The sequence below is a fragment of the Micrasema longulum genome, unplaced genomic scaffold (genome assembly GCF_059751315.1).
Source record: "Micrasema longulum isolate JH-2025_06_02 unplaced genomic scaffold, ASM5975131v1 h1tg001665l, whole genome shotgun sequence".
Taxonomy (NCBI): Eukaryota; Metazoa; Arthropoda; class Insecta; order Trichoptera; family Brachycentridae; genus Micrasema; species Micrasema longulum.
Window position 1 is genome coordinate 369,142 of NW_028278844.1, and position 21,531 is coordinate 390,672.

At 36.7% G+C, this 21,531-nt stretch overlaps 1 protein-coding gene across 1 annotated transcript in view; it reads left to right on the forward strand.

Moving 5' to 3' along the window:
* Nucleotides 1–1,532: 1,532 nt before the first annotated feature.
* Nucleotides 1,533–21,531, forward strand: part of LOC148274399 (armadillo repeat-containing protein 2) — a 28,929-nt gene continuing 8,930 nt past the window's right edge. The window contains exons 1-9 of the mRNA XM_088237203.1: nucleotides 1,533–1,665; nucleotides 4,783–4,934; nucleotides 7,582–7,720; nucleotides 9,394–9,749; nucleotides 12,392–12,730; nucleotides 14,313–14,668; nucleotides 16,059–16,161; nucleotides 17,642–17,814; nucleotides 20,803–21,044. Coding sequence (XP_088093329.1) covers nucleotides 4,823–4,934; nucleotides 7,582–7,720; nucleotides 9,394–9,749; nucleotides 12,392–12,730; nucleotides 14,313–14,668; nucleotides 16,059–16,161; nucleotides 17,642–17,814; nucleotides 20,803–21,044 — 1,820 coding nt within the window. The 5' untranslated portion in view covers nucleotides 1,533–1,665; nucleotides 4,783–4,822. The remainder of the gene's footprint in view (nucleotides 1,666–4,782; nucleotides 4,935–7,581; nucleotides 7,721–9,393; nucleotides 9,750–12,391; nucleotides 12,731–14,312; nucleotides 14,669–16,058; nucleotides 16,162–17,641; nucleotides 17,815–20,802; nucleotides 21,045–21,531) is intronic.

Below are 21,531 nucleotides of genomic sequence, written 5' to 3' on the forward strand. Positions count from 1 at the left end.
CAAAATCTCAAGTCTGGTCATGTGAAAAGCAGACAGAACCGAAGGGCATGTATGACAAGATGTATGAATGTGGAAGAAGCTAGGAATGTATGCCAGGATAGACGTGTGGGCGGTCCATTCTCTCTGCCTACTCCTACGGTGAAATGGCGTGATGGTAGTAGTACATACTCGATACATTTTGTTTCATGGAATTTACACATAAATAAAATATTTGCATTAGATACATCAATATTTTATTTTTTATTTATTTATTCATATTTTTCGCTTACAAACTATAATGAATAATAAAAATAATGTGACCTCACTGGGGTTTTCCGTGCCGAGGACACTTAACAATTTAGTTTTTTTAAATTACATTTGAGAATAAACAAAGAAGACTAACTTAAAAAACAAACATAATTAACAAATATTCAGACAGTTTTAAAAACAAGGTATTTATGTACATCTATATTATTTATATTACAAAACACACAATGAAAATAACAAAAACCTAACATAAGCTATACAGTTGTGGAGCAGTCAATTCAGTATTGGTATAGGCGAATGAGACAATCCATTTTACTTCTACCTAGCTCCACTATCCATTTTTTATAGCCTTTTTAAACATTTTCTCATTACTAATTGCTTTAATAGATAGTGGAAGTAGGTTATAGATTTTAATTGAATAAAAATCAAAATCCCTTTGTCCGAAAGTGGTATTAGTTTGTATTTGTTTAAGTTGTCTATGTGTTGAGGATCTAGTGATTATATTATTTGTATGTGATGTATTGTGGGGGTTATGTCTTTCATTTGAGTAAGAGTAGTTTTTGAATCTATAAGTGAGTATTGTTTTAGCGTATAATTGTTTTGGTGTCATAAGTTGTGATTTATGGAATATTTCTTCAGTAGATGTCTGTATCGGGACACTGAGTATTATTTTAATGATGGATTTTTGTGCAACAAATACACTATTTAAAACTGTGTCACTCGCACCACCCCAACCGATTATACCGTACTCCAAAATTGATTGGCACAATGCAAAATAAATCTTTAAAAGTTCCTGTACATTAATTATAATTCGAATTGTTTTAAATATATACGTTAATCTCTTAAGTTTATATATTTTTGTGAAGTATGAATTAAATAAATAAAAAAAACAGCCAGTGACAGATCATAAGCCCTTTAAACGCCTAGACATCCATACTCCCTTCTCAAAAATGTTTTCCCTCTCTGTTGCAACAAATTTAAGTTATTCTCATTGACATGAAATACGTTCTACAAAGATGAATGAACTGTTATTAAACGAAAATACATCTTATCTCGATCAAATGGTGTTCTGGTTAGTGTCGTCACGCAAAATTCCAATACTAATAGAAAGTAATCAATATTCCCCACCTACCACTGCATGCAACATTTCTCTATTGATTTCCGTCGCGTGATTGTGTTGGTGCATACAAACAGAGACACTCTGTGTATTTATCATGTTACCATGTGATATGGTTGTCACGGCAACGCCACAACACTCCAGTCGGGACACCAGTTTCAAACATCCCGTCACAATGGATCCCAAGATCATCTAACCATCGCGAAAATCGTACCAAAATGTACTGTAAATTATCTTAAATAGCACTGTAATTTTTTGTTACTGTTTTTTTTTGTTCTCCAGAAGTCAAAGCGCGGAAAGATGTAAGTGTCTTTTGTAATCATTTGATGTTGAAATTGTAATTATTGTTGTTATTGGTGTGTGTGGGAATTTGATGCAGTGGAATTTGTAAATCTGTGGGTATTGGGAGAAGTTAGTTACAAAATTCATTTATTTATTTTAATGAGAAAGTCTCCAGCCAAATGTACATTTTAACATTTTTTACTATTAAATTCTAGACAAATAACGGATTTTTCTTTTTTCAAACAAACCACGCCGTTCCCTCGTAGAGGTAGGCAGAGAGGATAGAGCACCACTTTCATCAGTCTTTTATTTATTTGCACTTTACAATATGTATACATAAGTTACAAATACAAAATACGCTATTACATAAATACAAAAAAAAACCACAAAGGCATTGCCTGTGAGTGGGTATACATTTTATTTAAATTTTGATAAAGGCTACTGGAAGAATACAATAGATATTAAAAAAGTGATAATATTAGAACACAAATGTATTTTCTCAATAAATATCGAGCCATAATCGGCAGAACAACAAAAGCGACAAATGGTGAATTGTGCAGAAGTTTTTTTTTTTGTTCCATAAATATATTTTTTAATAATTCAGTAAATTGGATTTATAATGGTTGGTAAATGCCAATACTGAAATGACAGCCAAATAGTTTAAATACCTTCCGCTTTTAAGATAGTGGCGGTAACGCTGTTTTGCCTATAGCTCTGACAGTGGTGTGAGCTAGCGTAATCGCCTACATTGTCGTCGGTTACATTGTTTTTCTTATATATATATATTTATATATATATTTTTTAAGTGGAATGATGCGGAGTAATACATAGAAAACTATAATTGGCCTTTAATTTAGGTTTATTTGTAAATATTGTTTTTTTTTTACCCGTAATTTCAACAAAAATGTTATTTGAAATAAATTCAAATAATTAATCTCTATCATATTATCCTTCTGAGACGCATTAAAACATAGCATTTAGATCTCGTTTTTACTACATTCATACATCTTACATAAATGGACAATGTCCGTTAATAAATAAATAAATAAATCTTCTCATGCTTGCAAGCCGACTTAATAGTCGGTCAGAAAAAATAGCAATCTATTTTTTCTTTTCTCTGTCATATCAACACCAATCGCTCTGTCTTTGGATACAGACCTCGCTTCCACTACATTTATACAACTTTTCATGTTACTCATCCCCAATTACTTTTGTATTTCATGTACCAATTACTTTTGACATGTCCATCTTCATTTTGATTTAGTTGTGCCTTGTCATTCTCGGTCTTTTTCGTTTTCTGCATCCATCAACATTCGCATTGTTAACACAATTATTAATTTTCATGTCCCGATTTGCTAGTAAACTCCGTGTTAAGTCGGGACCCTTGTGTACTAAAATCAATAGAAAGATAGATTTATAAATATTAATAAAACATAATTCAGATAAATTATTTAATAATACATGGTACAGCAAAATTCATTGTTATCTAAAAATTTTAATTTTATAATACAATTTACGAATTGATTTTCAAAATAATTCAATAAAATACGAACAATATTATATGCTACAATATTTAATTTAATAATTTAGTAGATTAATAAATAATTTATGTTTCAATTAGCAAAAGAATTTTTTATAAATTAGTAAGCTGATGCTTTGATTAAGATTGATTTATTAAGTTTATTCACAAAGATATCTCGTACATATGAGGAGAATAATGAAGACCGAATTAATTACTCAGGAAGATATCGAAAGGAGGTTGAGGGCCAGGAATAGGGTGAACGGTGCACTGAAATCCACCTCGGTAAATAAATGTTTGTCACAGGAAATGAAATTAGCAGTTTGCGGTGGAGTCCTGATGCCGATCCTTATGTATAGCAGCGATGGAATTGGAAAAACAAGAATGAAAGTATATCACAATGGAACATCCGTGAACACTTAATATAAAATGACAAAATATTTATGTTTCGCGACATATAATCCTGCTGCGCAATCACATATTTGAATTTCACTGGTGTAAATATGGAAAATATTCCAAAACTACTATTTTTATTTATTTATTATTTATCATACTATTTATTGCATAGCCAGCGGTTGGCAAGCCAAATGTCAATAAAAGCAGTCGCCATAGTAATTGTAATTTAATTTACACTTTTTTGTATTAGATACACCTTACTTTTTTGCAAATGCAAAATATTGTATTCTTTTTTATAGTAAACGCCGATTTTTCGCCAATGAACTGTATTTATTTAGGAGGAAAACAAAAAACAAGCCGACACGAGCGTTGACTTAAAGATTACACATGCATTGACTTATGACTGCGATAACTCAAGCATGTTCATTATTGTTCATTGTGATAGCTCAAATGCTAAGCATGTTTTTAAGCACGTCGATAGTTATTTGTGATTGAGCTACACGAAGTTACAGCATATCGTATAATTAATTCTGAGAGAGATAAATAAAAAGTTCGTAAAGTATTAACAGGGACATCATATTTTAGTATGTACATTCTATTACTTATTGCTCTTAATCGCATACACAATTTTTTTAAATGTATATTCCATTAAAAATTAAAATCTATTGTTACATTTTTTTTTTTGCACCACAACAGGCCAGGAGGCCTAATTACAGTGGTGAATTACATCACAGAGAACCCAGGCTTGAGAAAAATCACATTTTAATTTTTGTGTTCTCACCGGGAATCGAACCCGGAACCTTCCGTGCGTGAGTCAAGCGTCTTGACCACTACACCACGGAGGCCGCCGAAAACCTAAATACACAACCTAAAATGTTAAACCTAAATACACATATAGCTCAATATTTTCACATATGCACGGTTGCACAATATCACTGTGGACTGTGGATACATGTTAAAAGTAAAATAATCGGCATGTCTGCATGAGATGTTTGCATGTATAGGAAGCGAGGTCTGTATGTAAAGACAGAGTGGTGTGATGGTCTATCCTCTGCCTAGCCCTATGAGTAAACGGCGTAATGGTTTATAAAAAAAGTAATGTCGAGTAATGTAAGGATTTCTTCAAGTATGTATATCAAAATACGAGTCTTAACAATTTAATAATTTGCTGTAATTGATTATCACAATATGCAATGATTGGATATTCTGAAATTCATTCCAGATAAGTTAATATTGAAGTAATTAGCGGTCAACTGTAGAGAATGAGAAAAGGACAGAAAGATGGGAACGGCTCTATGCCGTTCTACGCTCCCCCTTCTAAATACAAAACCAGCGCCGAGATCATCAGAGAAGCCAGAGCTCATTTTCATATTGGTAATTTCAATACTTTTATGACATTTCTCGTATGATTACACTCTTTGTAATTTGTTTCATGCCTGTCTCAATTTTATGGCTTGTAGAAGTTTGAAAAACAAAGCACCTTTTAAAACTTAGATACTATTATATAGATGTTCTGTGGTATGCGCAATGTTGAATGTTTTATCATCATTTCATGTCCGCTCCCTAGTTGGAGCATATGGTGTTCACAAAGAGCCTCCAGGCGTCTCTGTCGGTTGCCATCAGGTCCACGTCCCGTAGCTCTGACATAAGCTGCCGACGAACAGTCGGCAGCGGACGTGCAGGACGTTGAGAACCTGATGCCTTGTAAAGTAGGCTAGCAAGGTAAAGGCTCCCAGGAGGTATCCGCAGTATATGGCCCAGCCAACAGCTCAGTATCACCTCCGCTTGATGACAGTTGTCGCCGTAGTTTTCTGCGTCCGTTCTCTTAATCCTTACAAAGTCACACCACCCCACCGCACACCCGAGATTTTTCTGATACATTTACTCTCAAAGCTCATAATTTTTCTGTTTTGGGCCCAGTGAGATGTAAGACCGATCATCTTACCTTTCATGTAATAAATTTGATCCAGATACGCCGCAATTAGAATGTAGGATTTTGCTTGCTGTTAGGATTGGAGCTCCTACCCCAGTTGGAGATTGACAGAAGAAATTAAATTTATGTTCCAAGGGGTATTTAGGGGTACAAGAGTGCAAGCATAATGGCAATGATCACTACTTGGTTGGGCTGACTTACATTACCAAGCTCTGTGGTCTCTTTATAGGCCGCATTCCTTTGTATTTCATGTCTTCATGGCGGGAATGAAATTAATGTACTCCAGGACGTTGCTCTTATGTGCGCGAATGTCTTATGTGCAATACTGTTGCACTTGCAGAATATGATGTATTGAATTCAATATAAAATGCTGAATTGCTTTTTCGGTCATTGCTCAATATTTCAGGTGAAATCGTGTAGTACAAGTATGTGTCACCGATTACTGGACTTTGACTCCCACATGAGTATCAATGCAGATTAATACAGCTAATGACATATTTTAGGTGTTTTAAATGCTTTGTCTTTTAAAGGAATAGTGCCCTTCTTCAAAACATCTTATTTTGACATATTATTTTCTAAAGGGTTTTTCAAATAGCGCGGGAAGATTTTGACGGCCCGTGGCGGCCATTTTGTTTTGGCGACATCTGTAAAATATTTTTTTTATTATTCAATTACTTATGCCAAATCACCATGGCAAGTTACACAATTGAACAGCACGTTCAAATGATTAAATTTTATTATCAAAATGAGTGTTCGTTAGTGCAAACGTTGCGCGCATTGCGCCCATTTTACGGTAGACGTGGTGGCCCTTCACAGTCAACTCTTTAACGTTTGGTAGCCAAATTTGAGACAACCGGTTCGGTAATCAATCAGCCAACACCCGTACGTTCAAGGAACGTAAGATCAGCCGAAAACATCGCCGCTGTCCGTGAAAGTGTACAGCAGAACCCGAGGCAGTCGATTCCTCGCCGTGCACAAGAACTCGGCCTTTCGCAGTCTTCAACTTGGCGAATATTGCATCGGGACTTCGGCCTACACCCGTACAACCCAACTGACCCAGGAGCTCAAAGTTCATGACCATAGACAACGCCGTTTGTTCGCTGACTGGGCTTCGAACCGTTTAAGAGACGACCCCAATTTTTGACGAAAAATCATTTTTAGCGACGAGGCGCATTTTTGGATGAATGGCTGTGTTAACAAGCAAAATAGTCGTACGTGGGACGACACTAACCCACGCGAGGTTCACCAGGTGATAATGCATCCTCAAAAAGTTACCGTTTGGTGTGGATTTTGGGCCGGCGGCGTCATTGGTCCGTACTTTTTCGAAAACGACGTTGGCGAGGCGGTCACCGTCAACGGCAAGCGCTACAGAACGATGATAACCAATTTATTATGTCCCAAATTGAACCGTATGGACCTAGACAACATGTGGTTCCAGCAAAACGGCGCTACGTGCCACACAGCGGACGCCACGATTGACATTCTGCATGAGCGATTTGAGGGTAAAGTTATCTCTCGCAGGGGTGATCTGAATTGGCCACCAAGGTCATGCGATTTGACCCCACTAGACTTTTTCTTGTGGGGCTTCTTGAAGTCACAGGTCTATGCAAATAAACCACAGTCGACCGACGCCCTAAGGTGAACGAAACACAGGCCTTTGCTCAAATACAGCCGGATCTACGGGGAAGAGTCATTGAAAATTGGACCACTCGGGCCCGTGCCACTGTAAGAAGCCGAGGCGGGCATTTAAACGATGTCATATTTCACATTTAATGGTGCATATTTATGGGCCATTCAAATAAAAAAGAATTTCGTGAATACCTCACACACAACTTGTTTTATTTCATTTCAAATTCTGCCCGTTCTTATTGAAAAACCCTTTATTTGAAATCTTCAGAAGGTTGAAATTTCAGTATACACTACAATTATTTAGACTTAAGTACTCAAAACATTAAACATATCTTTATGTGGTACTTTTACCAAAATGATAAAAACTAAATCACTCAATGCCGTTTTTTTGTGGTATATTAGTTCAAATACTGATTTAAAAATAAGTGCATGTAAAATATATAATTTTTTACTGTCTAGGAAATGCGGAGAGCAGCGGGGGCGGAGTGCCCGGAGCACCGCGGCCCCTCGTCACCCAGCGGCCCTTCACCCCCCGAGACCGCAGCAGGACCCTTTTCGGGAAGGCCGGCAAGCCCAGTCGGCCGCCCAGCGCAGTCAGGTGACTGGTTCATTTTTTATGTCTTCTTTTTCTTTCTTGTTTTATGTGCATTAGAAATTCCTTATGGAATTGTTTATTCATCATCGTCATCATTCCCTTTTCGCACCTTATGGTGCATAGGGCATTTTTATAAATGGGAGTTGCATTCTTTTTTTACCCTGCTTATAATATACTAGGTTTATATTTTTTAAAAATGATTTTTCTGCAGTTAAATTACTTTAAATTTTAGCTAAGTTTTTTGTATCAGGAAGGATATTCTTGAGTCGGCCAATCAGAAACTTCTCAGCGTTTGCTCATGTGGAGAGAAAGTTACTTACAGCAGTCAACAGGACTTCCGTTTCACTAGAAGAGTGTTCGGCATTTTGTTCCCTACATTGGTTTGCACAATTTTGACCATGTATACTACCTCTCGTGAAAGTTCTTTATTACCTATCACCGATGGGATGTCGCGTAGATCTTCACCCAGGCTTATGCATCACGCCTCCAGCTGTTGTCTCTGAAAGCTGAAAAAGGGACAATGCATCATTAGGTGAGGGACATCTTGAGGAGTTTCATTGTCGCATGGACAAGTGTCGATCTCGGAGAGCTTGAAGGGATGCAGGTAGCTCATGAACCCATCATGACTCGTAAGCATTTGGGTGAGTTCGTAGCCAGCATTCTGCATTCTCCCTTCTCCTGAAATCATAGGCATGGAAAATGGCAGGGATTTTTTTTTAGTTATACTTCCGGTAGTCTCACTCAAATAACGATCGTTCCAGAGTTAAAAGGTTCTGCTTCTTATTTTCCTTTTGGCAAAGCTGAGCAGAATCAGTGAAATCGGGGGCCGTCTTCTTGAGCATAGCCTCCCTAGCTTCTGGATATCTGTTCTGATGTCCATTACAATAGGGTTGACCGAATTTCGGTCAGTTATTGCATGGACACCCGATTTGCAATCTGTTAGGATCGTTATTTTCTTCCATCTGTTAGGTGGCTTCTTCAAAACATAATCAGAGAATCCCTCTCTGATCGCAAAGAATTCCGCTTAAAACACGTAGCAGAAATCACAGAGTTTCATTTTTCTCGACGGCAGCTCTCTGACGGCACCGTAAGGTACAAAAGCTGTACCCACTTTGCCGTCCAAGAGACTGCCATCTGCGTAGATCGTCAACTCTTCCTGCACCGTCCCAGGCAGAACCTGATAATCGTAGCCGTGATTTGTCGGATAGCGCTCCGCTGGATGAGGAAGTGAGAAATAGTCTCCCACTCCCTGGTAAAATCTGTTGCATAGGGTATTGTACTGGTACACCAATAAAAATGATAAAAAAAGAAGTCCCATGGGGCAAGATCGGGTGAATAAAGGAGGTGAAGCACAGCGGCCATACCATTTAAAGTACCTAATGACAGATCAAATGCCTCGGAAATGCCCAAATAAAAATGTTTTTCCTCGCTGTTAAAATAAATTATAATTTTGATAACTCCTCCAGAAAAACTTATTTGAATCTGCTATTATTTATTCATTTTAACCTGTTGATTTCTAACTAACTAACTAACTAACCATCACGCCATTTCCCCAGAGGGGTAGGCAGAGAGGATAGAACGCCACACCACTCTGTCCTGGCACACTTCCTTTGCTTCCTTCACATTCATACATCTTCTCATGCACGCACGTCGATTATTCCGACTGTTGATTTCAGTTTGCGCTATCTTCAACTCCAAAGCACAGACAGCTTAATGTCAACAGCTCCCTCCGTCAAACGCGTCCAGCTGTCTCCGATGCCGACGGCACTAAGCTCCAGTCTGGACGAAGGCGTCTTCAAGCATCTCTTGCTGGACAACATCGACGAGAAACCGGAGATTCCCGGCACCCGCAAGAAGAGAGGGGATGCCGCCCGCAGAACCAAGAGTCTTCAGATGGACTTGGAGCGGGAGGTTGATAACTCCTCGGGGAACGGAGCCAAGTTTAAACTTCCGTGTCTCAATGGGCTGGCTAAGCCGCTACACCAGAGGAAATCACCGGGACAACTTAAATCTCCATTTTCTTTGCACAGCTGTAAGTATATATTAATTTGACAAATAATAAACAATATTCAAGATACATTCATATGTAAAGCAAGATGTAACATAGACAGTAAATATCCTTGCTTGCATAATGACCCAGAAGCCAGAAATCAACAATACGAATACAGAAGTCAGCAGTGCTATTTATACATTTTACCACGCATCACGCAAAAACTCTGTCTATCTCTGTCTTTCTCATTTTCGCAAATGAAGTATGGAAGAGTACGTAAGAAATTGACGACTATACAATGTTAATGGATATTTTTTTACTTGCTTCGTCTTGAAACTTGAAACGGTATATTTTTCGCATTTGGTGGCAAATCGTACGATTCAAAAGACCGACTACAGCCTTAAAAATGTCTAAAAAATTAAGGTCTATACCTTGAGTTTTTAGACATTTTTAGTTCTATAACAAACACAATTTTCATTAAATAGGTGCGAAGGTTTTCACAGTCACTGTTATGTTTCTTTTTTGGGTGATACCGTATGTTGAATTTGTTCCGACGTTTCCAAAGTGCTGAAGAAACATAATATTGGAACAACGCTTCGGACTATGGGAAAAATAAAGAACCATTTATTAAACCCAAAAGATAAGAATCCCCTGGAAACGGAAGCTGTTTATAAACTAGGTTGCCAAGGATGTGATAAAGTTTACATAGGACAAAACAGGGCGCACAGCAAAGAAAAGGGATTGACGAACACAAAAGATCGTGTAAACTTGGGCACCCGGACAAATCCGCAATAGCGAAACACTTTGTAGACACCGGACCTTTTTTTTCGCCTTCGAACCAAAATTTTTACATAAACCCAGTAATTACAGTGCACGAATAATAAAAGAGGTAATTGAAATACACAGACACCCAAATAACATAAACAAAGACGACGGGCTTAAATTAAACTCAACATGGTCCCAGCACTACACACTAAAAAAACTAATAACAATGTGCCTACTGCCGACTGCGACACGGTACCAATTACTAGTACTTAAACACATGTTTTTTTTTTACAAAACACTCAAGTTTATCCTGAAGATGGCTCCTGCAATAGTGACCGAAACGTCGGAACAAACCCAACACACTCGGCATCACCCGAAAAAGAAACATAGAAAATTTACATTATTTATTTTATTTAAGCAATTTGTACAGAGGTTCGGGTTCAGCGATGAGCTAATTACGTGAAAATAATAATTATTAACACAATTTGACATTCGGATGAGATTTATGACCGTACTGGACTTGGGCAAAGGGAAAAACATGTGGTGTCAAGATTATGCTCTAGCACCTGCGTCATAGTAATGGTTTATAAAACTACCTAGCAAGTTAAGTACGGATGGGCTCAAGCAAAAGCGTGCATTCATAATAATTGCCTAGTGAGTATTATGCAACTCATTATTTAAATTCCCGGCAAGAATTTTTATTTACTTAATTTTTATTTATAAATCATATAACTCAAAGTATTTTACAAGTAAAATACGTTAGATTACATTCCCAGGAGTTACAATAACTCAATTCGGGACGTAAATAATATTAGCATTTAGAAAATAACACATATTGAGAACAACAAAGAAACAATCAAGTTTAGCACCTTTATAACTAAATATACAACAACAATATATACGCCTAAAACCTTTTCTTACACAAGTAGAATAAATATACACAAAAAAACGATTTTAAGAATAAAAAAAAGTAGTGAATCCACCAAGATAGATAAGGTCATTAACATCACATGCCATGCAGATGATGCTGCCATGGTGATGATGAGAACACATCCATCTCAGTTAGTAAACATCTGGAAATGTCGTACAATGAACACATGAATATTGGAAAAATAATTCGGATAGACAAAACGTGTGTCAGACTAAATCATGGTGTATACACAGAGGCGAGGATAGATAGAGAAAAAATACGAAAAACCAAGTAGAAAAACCAAATATCTGCTCAGAACGTCAGAGATGAAAGTAGTAAAGGCAATCGCAGGGAAACCCAAAAGAGGCAGAATCTAGAGTCAAGAAGTTAGACGGATTTGCGATACCCATTGCATAGTAAATAGATTATGGAGAGTATACGTCAATAATTCCATTAATCGACAGCTCTAAAATCCCCTACACCATTGCTCACGAAATCCCGGCCGTTTGCCGCCTGCCCGAAAGACTAATCTCAGAAGGCTGGCTAAGTCTAAGTAGGTACATTAGCTTTTTCAAAATGCATGAAAGCGGCTGCTTGCGGCTTAGTCAAACCTCCACGGGGTAACCCTTTTGGAGGGCTGAGAGCCATCTCCCAGTACCGAGACTGTTCCAAATAAGAAAGCGGACGCTGCGATTGATGAACAAATGCAGTGCCCTATGCACGATAATGTATGAAAAGGAATGATGATGATGATGGTGATTGTATGTACTAACCAATCTTTTTATTAATTTAAACTAAACTAACAAATCGTTACGCCGTTTCCCAGTGAGGAAAGAATGCTATATCACTCTGTCTTTGCATACAGGCCTTACTTCCTCTACATTCATACATCTTCTCATGATTTGATGAAGTGTTTGTTGAATTTGGATGTCTTTTGGGTCTTCCTCGTTTTCTGCATCCACCAACATTCGCATCGCTGTATTCTAACTGAAATGTGTTTTCTTTTTAGTATCCGAAGAGAGAGAGGAAATTTGCGCATCCGCGGAAAGCATGTACACTCCTTCTTCATCTAAATCTACGGAGGCGAGGTCCAGCAACGGCTCCAAGGAGCGCATCGACGGCGCCGACTTTCCTTCGCAACCGCAGGCCATCACTCTCGACATATTCAACAAGAGGCGGCTCTTCAGCGACTTCAAGTCCAAGAGCGAAGACGCCCAAGTGGACATTCTGTTTACGGAAAAAATCAATAAACACAGTTCCAGCATGACGAGAGATGATTACAAAAGCTCCGATGATTTTCAGATAATGGAAAATTTCCACAATGAGCAAGCGAGAGAGGATGATAGCGGTAAGTTGACATTTGTGATTATTTATCATTGTTGATTCGCTGCTGATTCGCCACTATCAGGACAGATGAAAGAGGTTATGAAGTTTGACGCAAAATATGTTGCGAATATTTTGCTGTTTTATTTCAAAGTGGTTTCAAAAAGCTTTGGTGATAAGATAATGCTACTTATATGTATATTACAGCATGCTCCAGGGGGGTGATTACAATGCTATCTTTATCGGTATGTATCGAGGCGGATTTCAAACTTTTCTACTATCTCGATATTTATTTATTCATTCGAAATTGCACTCATGTTTATGAACTTATTAAGACTTTTTAGGCTGTGCCCGTATTTGAGCCATAATAATTAACAATAAAAAATACATAGTAAAGTTAATTCAATTATAATAACTCAAATCAATCCATTTATTTAAAAATAACATATACATTACAAACATACATTCAATACGTATATATTAAAATAAAAAAAAAGTACATGAAAGAGACTCATGTCAAAGTAGTAAGAGAATCCTGCTCCGGAAAACCCCTTCGGATACATGGAACAGATCAACATCCAGAGCGATGTTGTTCAGCACAGCGGTGGCCCTTCCAACGGCAGGGTGCGCCTGTATATCGGAATATAAAACAATCTATGGTGACGCTGTCTTAGGTAATTATCAGGAACATACGAACCAATGCTCATCATATTCAAGAATTATCGACAATACAATACAATCGATAAAAATGTGTAGTTAAATATACATTCCTTCTAGTCTCTCAACTGTTGTAGCCGAGCATACCCTGGAGAAACTCGGTCGGATAGAGCCGAGGATAATACCCGCACTCTCTCATGTAGAGATATTTCCTTTTGGATTAGGAAAAATAATCAGAAATAAATTATACAAATTTAGTTGCATACATAAACAAATATACACAACGTCAATAGAAAATAATATAAAAACATAATTGAAATGATAATTGAGATATGGTTTCTGTAAACTCACTCCATACTACTGTAAGAAATTAGAATTTTGCTGTTTTGGGCTAGGGCCCACTAGGGTGAGGTGCCACGATTCGCATCCGCTGGGGAGAATAGGTGTTATGGGGGGGTAATATAGGCGGCATTTGGTTTTCACTGAGTAAATATCCGATTTGGTTTGACAGAGCCAGGGGAATTTGAGCATCAGGGCACAAAGTATTACACAGTACACACAGTACATACATGGGTTTTTGCAATATTGATTTCTAAACCCAAAAGTCACCTCAAAACAATTAAATAATTAAATATATTGAAATCAAAGCAAAGGGTGCTTGCTTGAAAGTGATTTTTGTCACTTCATTCATAGTCCCTGGACTGACATTTCCAGCATAGGCCTGATAATCTTACAAGCAAGAACTGATCATGTAACAAGAATGATCAAGATACACTCTACACTCTGCTCTATAAGCCATAAGGTGCAGGACAGAAATGACGATGATGGTATGAATTAGACTGACAGGTAGAGTGATAGTTTAAATCCATGGCTTCTTTGCTTGGTTGACAGTATAAGAAAAGGTTGTCAGTCAAAAGATTTTTTTTTGTAAGTAGTTTATATTTTTCTAGATTCTGTGAAGTTCAACCCGATGAAAATAGCCTTCCAGATACCTTCCTCGGAGCTAACCAGCGCCGAAGTTACGCCGAGAATCTACAAGACATCCTTCGTACAATATCCAAAGCCTCAGGAGCGCTCGAAGGAATCCTCCATCATCCTGAACAAACTCAACGAAGGGGGACCCAAGCGGAGCAATGATGAGAACATAATACTGGATATGAAGACGTTGTATATCGCTCTAGAGACGGAGGGCTCGTGGCAGAGCATAGAGCGGGACCACAAGGCATTTATACTGAAGACACTCTACAAATATGTAGAGAGCTCTAATGAAAGATTGTTGATGGCCATTGCTCGCATTGTTTTATCTGTAAGTAACGTTGTTTATTACTAACATTTGCAGGAATTATTACATATGTTGAAGCCCGATTGTCATTTAAGTTGGAATACATATTGGCTAGCTAAATTGCAAAACGGCTCCGTATTCTAAAAGGCCCAATCGACGATTGCCACATTGAATGTCGTATTTTTTCATTAATTCCGACTAGACAATCAGACGTAATGTTGATTATTTCAAAGAAAGATGGCCATAGTTTCAGGTAAAAACTGGATATCCACTCAATATTACTGGGAGTTATCTAAGGGCCGTTAGTTTTTATTTATTGCTATTTTTACTCTAAATAATGATAGTTTTTCTGATACTCCAACGGTGTTTTAGGTTGGTTAAAATCGTGAGTAATATATTAATAGAATGCTTTTAAGGATCCCCTGCCAAACAATTAATTTATAATTACGCGGTATTGCAGTCTCACCGACGATATATTATTCTTGTTTATTATTTTGAAAAGTCTTTTACTAAAAAAAAAATACCAGCGCATTTACACAGTACAAACATTATTTATTTATTTATAAACGCCCCGAGGACTCTTACAATATTTACAGTAAAACACATGTTTTACGTTTTTCTAGGGAGTAACAAAAAAGTGTAAAACTGAGGAAAACACTAAAGTGAGAAAATGAAAAATGTACGGAAAAAATGAAATTACATAAAAATATATTTATTGTACTAGACTATACTAAGTATACTGCAGAAAAATGGTAAAAAGTGCCTTAGTTGGGGATTAATATTTATCTATGATTTCATTAAAAATATTTTGTATTTTTTGATCAAGACTATAATGTGTTTTATTTATTGAATTTAAAAAAACATGTTTAAATAAAATTTAAAAAAAATTGAATTTGCATAAAATACGTACAATGGTTTTTCCTCTAAATTTTATTTATATGGTTTCACTTTTTTTAGTATGGCACCACAGAATTTCTTCTGTCATTTACATCGCGGCAAAAATGTTTCACACTTTTATGATAACTGTTTAAATATCTTCTTTCCAATTTTCTATTGCCAAATTTTTAAACTTTCTTCATCGTAATTTATTGATTTACAGACTTTATTCTTCCTAAACATGCGTCAACTGCATGTCACAATTTAGTAAAATGTCAAAATTAGACACTTGGTGGATATTTGAATGAGAATGTATGAAAAAAAATGGGATTTTAACATTCCGGCATAAAAAGCGGGAAAACGTAAAAACGAGGTTTTACTGTAGTTAAAAAGTACATTGAGTATTAAAGCAATCGACATAAAATAAAATACACCTTCAACCCTACTGTTGTTTCGTATTATTTCTTTTTGTTTATGTGAGCCAATTTTTAAATAAATATCATAATACTATTGTAGTACAAGAGTGTATTTTTTACAGCTTCGAGTAACCGGCAGTAATTTATCAGGAATTTGCAAACTGATTTTCAAAGTTGCCAGAAATGATAAAAATGATCATCTTTTCTTCGTGGATAACACTCTGGGTATGTTTTCCACTTTTAATTGAACAATATCTCCCTCTGTTTACTATTGGGCCAGTTACAGCACAAAATAATTCATCAACAATGTTTTGAGTATGGCGTGAGAGGAGGCGAGAGTGCCGGCTGGCGATAGGGTCTCCTGGAGGCAACTGGTGATGTCCACGTGCTCCACTTAAGAGCGGATATGGAAAGGAAGAAGAAGAAGAAGTTTTGAGTATCTCCAAATGTTAATAGATAAGCTGGATTTCCTCCCTAGGGAGTTATTTAAATCTAAGTTTATTGCAACAGAGAGGGAAAACATTTTTGAGAAGGTAATATGGCTTATTTTGACCTGTATATGCCTAGACTTCCATATCCCCTCTCAAAAATATTTTCCGTCTTTGCTGCAATAAATTTAGACAAAAAAAAAGTTTAAAGTAAATTATTGTTTTTAGTTCTCATCGAAATGAATAGGTTGTTTTATCCAGTAAGGTATAATAAACTTCTCACACAGAATTGTCAATACCCATCCAAAAAACGAATTAAATCTGTATTATCAAAATGTTTGAGGTATGAGAACAAAATTGGATTTACTAGCGACCAAAATTTCTGCACTAATTTATGATATAGTGATTCTTATAGAAACACTATGGCTAGATAAAAACATTAAGTCGTCAGAACTTAGTTTCCATAACTATAATATATATAGTCTTGATCGTTATATTAAAACAAGAAGTCTAGAAGATGTGGTTTATTAATTTGCGTAACTAAACATTTCAAATTATCTTTTAATTCCTATACAAATGTAAGTGTTCAACAATTATTTGTTGAAGTTGAAATTCAAGGTTGAAAGTTAAAAGGAGTTCCATTTTTTTTATATCAGCTAATCGGCACTTATTGTGTCTTCTTTTTATTATATACCTATACTTATTTTTTTCGTATTATTTTTTTGTTTTTTTCTCTTTCTTTATCCACGATAATTTTAATGTAAGTGTAAAATCTATAATTTGTTCATTATTATAATTGGTAATTAGGTCCATATATTTACTATTTTTTTGTTCATCTTCATTCCCTTTCCGCACTGAATGGTCCATAGGGCACTGCATTAGTGCACCAATTGCAGCGTATCTGGATAATTTTCGTTGCATTAAGGTAAGGTGATCAGTCTTACGCTTCAGGTGCCAGGCCAGGGGACTATGCAATATTTTAGTGTAAAAACACTTTTTTAAATAAATATTTCATGTCAACCATATCGGGAATCGAACCCGAGACCTCTTGTGTTGTAGGCAATTTTTTGGACTGTGATTTCTGGTAGGGAGTCTCTTTTGACAAAAATGTTATAGTTATTTAGCTTTTAACTTTTTTGTGCAATTGGCCCAAAGTCTTCAGAACTTTTCCGTGGAGTTCTAGATATTCTTTGTATGAATGGAAACATTTTACAATTGCCTTGATACTGTTCGTACGAGTCGGTCAGAGAGTGTATACATGTGTCGGTGATTATCAGAACTCTTCATGGTGGGGCTGGGCAGCGCGGAGCCGCTGCAGGACGCGGAGTGTCTGGTGTACGGCTACGGCGCACTCAAGTTCCTGGGGATGAGCCCCACGCTGCTAGAGAGGATGAAGCCCATCGGAGCCCTACCCCTGATGGCGCTACACCTCAAGATGTTCAACCAGGCGGTATAGTCAAACTAATCTTTCGATCAATCTTGTCTTATTAATTGTCCAATTTGTTAAGGTATCCAAAATAAAATATATGTGACGCGTTTCGTCTTGTTAGGACACTATCAAACTATATTTTGAGCTATATTTCTTTTGGATACCTTACCAAATTTTAATATGGAACTTTTCCAATTACCTGCATACACAATTAATAAATTGACTGTTATTTCACACAGTAAATGGTAAGGTTATTTAATAGCAAGTGTAAGGTTCACATTACAAGTGTTTGCAAGTAAATGTGTGTGTGTGTGTGACCATCCATTTTGAATCTAGACTCAGCCTTGTTGACATTATAACATAATATCGTTGGGTAATTACTACAACTGGATAACATCAAAATCAGAATTTTTAGTTAACCACTAAAAACACTTTGCATCCTCTTTCATGAATGCTACGAATAGACAAGTTGTGCATTATCATGATTTAAATGCACCACTTGTTGTTTGTCAAACCCTGTCACATCCGAAACCACGATGATCAGTATGAGCAAGAAGACATATTGGCACAGTAAAAGAGTATTTAAAAAAAAAACAAATGGTTGCTTACTTCTGCAGGGGAGTAACTCGGAGTGTGGAGGGGGAAGTCAGATGCGCCGCACACCGCGCCGCCCGCTTCGAAATCCGAGCAACAAAATGAACAAAACTGACGTAAATATTCTGTGAATTTAGCACGATTTCCATAATAAAAATAAACTTCACGTTTATTTACGAATATTTAACTTTTCATCCACACTATTCAATTGAAACATTAACAACGGCACAATGCGATCCGATTTACAAATATTTTTTCACTGTGACAGTGTTAGGTTATAAGATTTTACTTTCATTCATATTCCACATATATTTTAGAGGAGTATTTCACTTATAACATGTATGTATAATATATCACTTATAAATTATTTATTACTAATTTGCCGGTAATCCTACATAATTGTGTCTTTATTATTATGATAATCAATTGACACCGGTCAATTTGAACAAAATTCACTGGTTTGTTATAGGCTTTGCACGTATTGTGCTAAAAACAGTAGAAATTAAAATAAAATGTTAAAAACGAAAGAATAAAGCTCACAATAATTCCCTTTCCACCTTCAAACCCCAACAACGAAACGAACTGTCTCAAGTCAAAATGTTACGTAATATTATTTCTTACAACAACCGCAAGATGGGGCTAGCGTCGCGACTCGCGACCCTCTCGGCCGGGTTAAGGAATCCCCGTTTTAGAGATGGCATTAAATATATCGCTAGTTTTTCGATTTAATCACTGGATGCGTTATCTTTTCTAAAAACTTTTTTTTTCATTATTCCGTAGGAATATTATACGCTTTTGCCCTGTATTGAAACTTGGTAATTTTCGTTTTATAATATTATCATTATGTATTGTAAATTCAGGTTTGAATTTTCTACTATGCCATTACGTGCAAAGCTTATAATAAACAAGTGAATTCTGTTGAAATTGATCGGTGTCAAGTGTAACTGATTATCGTAATCATAATGAATCGATTATGTAGGATTACTAGCAAACTATAGTCCTTAAAATATAGCTTGATTAAAATGACAGCTGTCAAACCAATATCAATAGTGATGAGAAAATTCTGATCACTGATCATGTACCGATCAAATCGATTTTATCAGTTTTTTCATGCAAACATGAAACTCTGTTTCCGAAAATTGATATAAAAACGCAAAAACAAGCCTATTATAGTGTGTTTAAGACAATTATTCACAAAAAAATAAGACATTAATACTTTTTTTATGAACAACATCAAACGAATTATTTTTTTATTCGATCGATTTACATTGATCAATTCGTCTCATCTCTAAAGCTAGGGTTTCCTAGGACAGCGGTGCCCGTATTTTAACGGCCGTAGTGAACGGTGATGCAGTATACAGCCGTCGTAACGTCGACTAGAGAGTGGTTTCTTAGGAAAACGGTGTTAAATGGTGTTGATAACACCGTTTTCCTAGAAAACCACACTCTAGTCACCGTTACGACGGCTGTCCACTGCATCACCGTTCACTACGGCCGTTAAAATACGGGCACCGCTGTCCTAGGAAACCCTAGCTTAACGTTTTCGCAAAATGATGTAACCTGCTTGTAAGAACGTCATTAATTAGGTTTATTTTAGTTTTAAAGCTGATTTTATATATTTATGTTGATTTATATGTCAAGCATTGTATTATAAAAAAATAACATGCCGCCAGATACGAATGATTTTTCGTGTGTCAATATAAATCACTCCTTGGACGTTAATACAAAGTCATGTCGTCACTTTTGCTGACAACTGTCATTCTAATCATGCTATATTTTAAGGACTATAATAATAAATTATTAAATAATTTACGAGTGAAATACTCCTATAAAATAGGAGCGGAATATGAATGAAAGTAAATTCTTATAACCTAACAAAGTCACAGTAAAATAAATGATTGTAAATCGGATCGCATTGTGGCGTTGTCAATGTTTTAATTGAATAATGTGGATAAAAATAGAAATATTCGTATTTCAACGTGAAATTTCTTTTTATGGTTGAAATCATGCTAAACTTACACAATGTTTACGTCAGTTTTGTTCATTTTGTTGCTCGGATTTCGATGCGTGCGAGAGGGGAGCGCGGGCGGCGCGGTGTGCGGGGCATCTGACGCCCCCTCCGCACTCCCGGCTTCTCCCCTGCAGAAGTAAGCAACCATTTGGTTTTTTATAATATACATAATTTTTTTTAAATGTTTTTGACCTATTTTTTTTAATATGCCAATATGTCTTCTAGCTTATACCGATCATAGCGGTTACGAATGTGACAGGTACAAACACTCTGTATAAATCCGTTTTGAGATTATTTCATCATCTGTTCGTTCCACATGACAAAAGCATCTCAGTGACCCTCTCTTTGTTTTATCAATTGATAAATATGTAGTTTGTAATTATGTGAATTATGATTACACACAGAGGCTAGAGGACCCAAGCGCCGTGGGCGAGCAGGGCTGCCACGCGCTATACCAGCTCACGGGGGCCCTCAGGAACATGGCAGGCCATGGGGACGCGGCACCCTCCAGCCCCAGCGAGGACCAGGAGTCCCCGTCGGTCCTGCGAGACTTCATAAGCACGGGGGCCATGGCGGAGCTATGTCGCGCTGTCAAGCTGTTTGCTGATGATCTGGACGTGGAGACTAATGTATCCAGGACATTAAGGTTTAATTTATTTGATAGTTATTTAAAAAATACGCATTTTATAAAATAGGAATACCTTTTATTGTCGTGTTTTTATGAAAATATTTATTGTATTATGAGGTATATCCAGAAAATAAGTTCTGTTTGTATCTCTTTCCATTACGATGCGATCGCAGTTTCGCGCATGCATGGTACTTACCCCAACATGTTGAGAAGAAGTTGACGCCATTTTGAGTAAGATGGTTATTGTGTACGCTTCGTGGTGCTTATTTTAAATGCCTAATCAAATTTGAAATCTCGCCGTTTGTGAGATAAGGTCTCTAATTTGTTTCTTTAATGCGAAAAACATTAAATTAGTCCACATTCATCAACAGAACTGTGAGGAGTACGGAGAACATGTGGTGGATGATTTAATGGCGTGGAGATGGGTGAGACGGTTTGTGCACGACAACAAACGAAGAGGGCGTCCTTCTTTGAAGAACCACTTCATCACTAATCAAAGATGGAC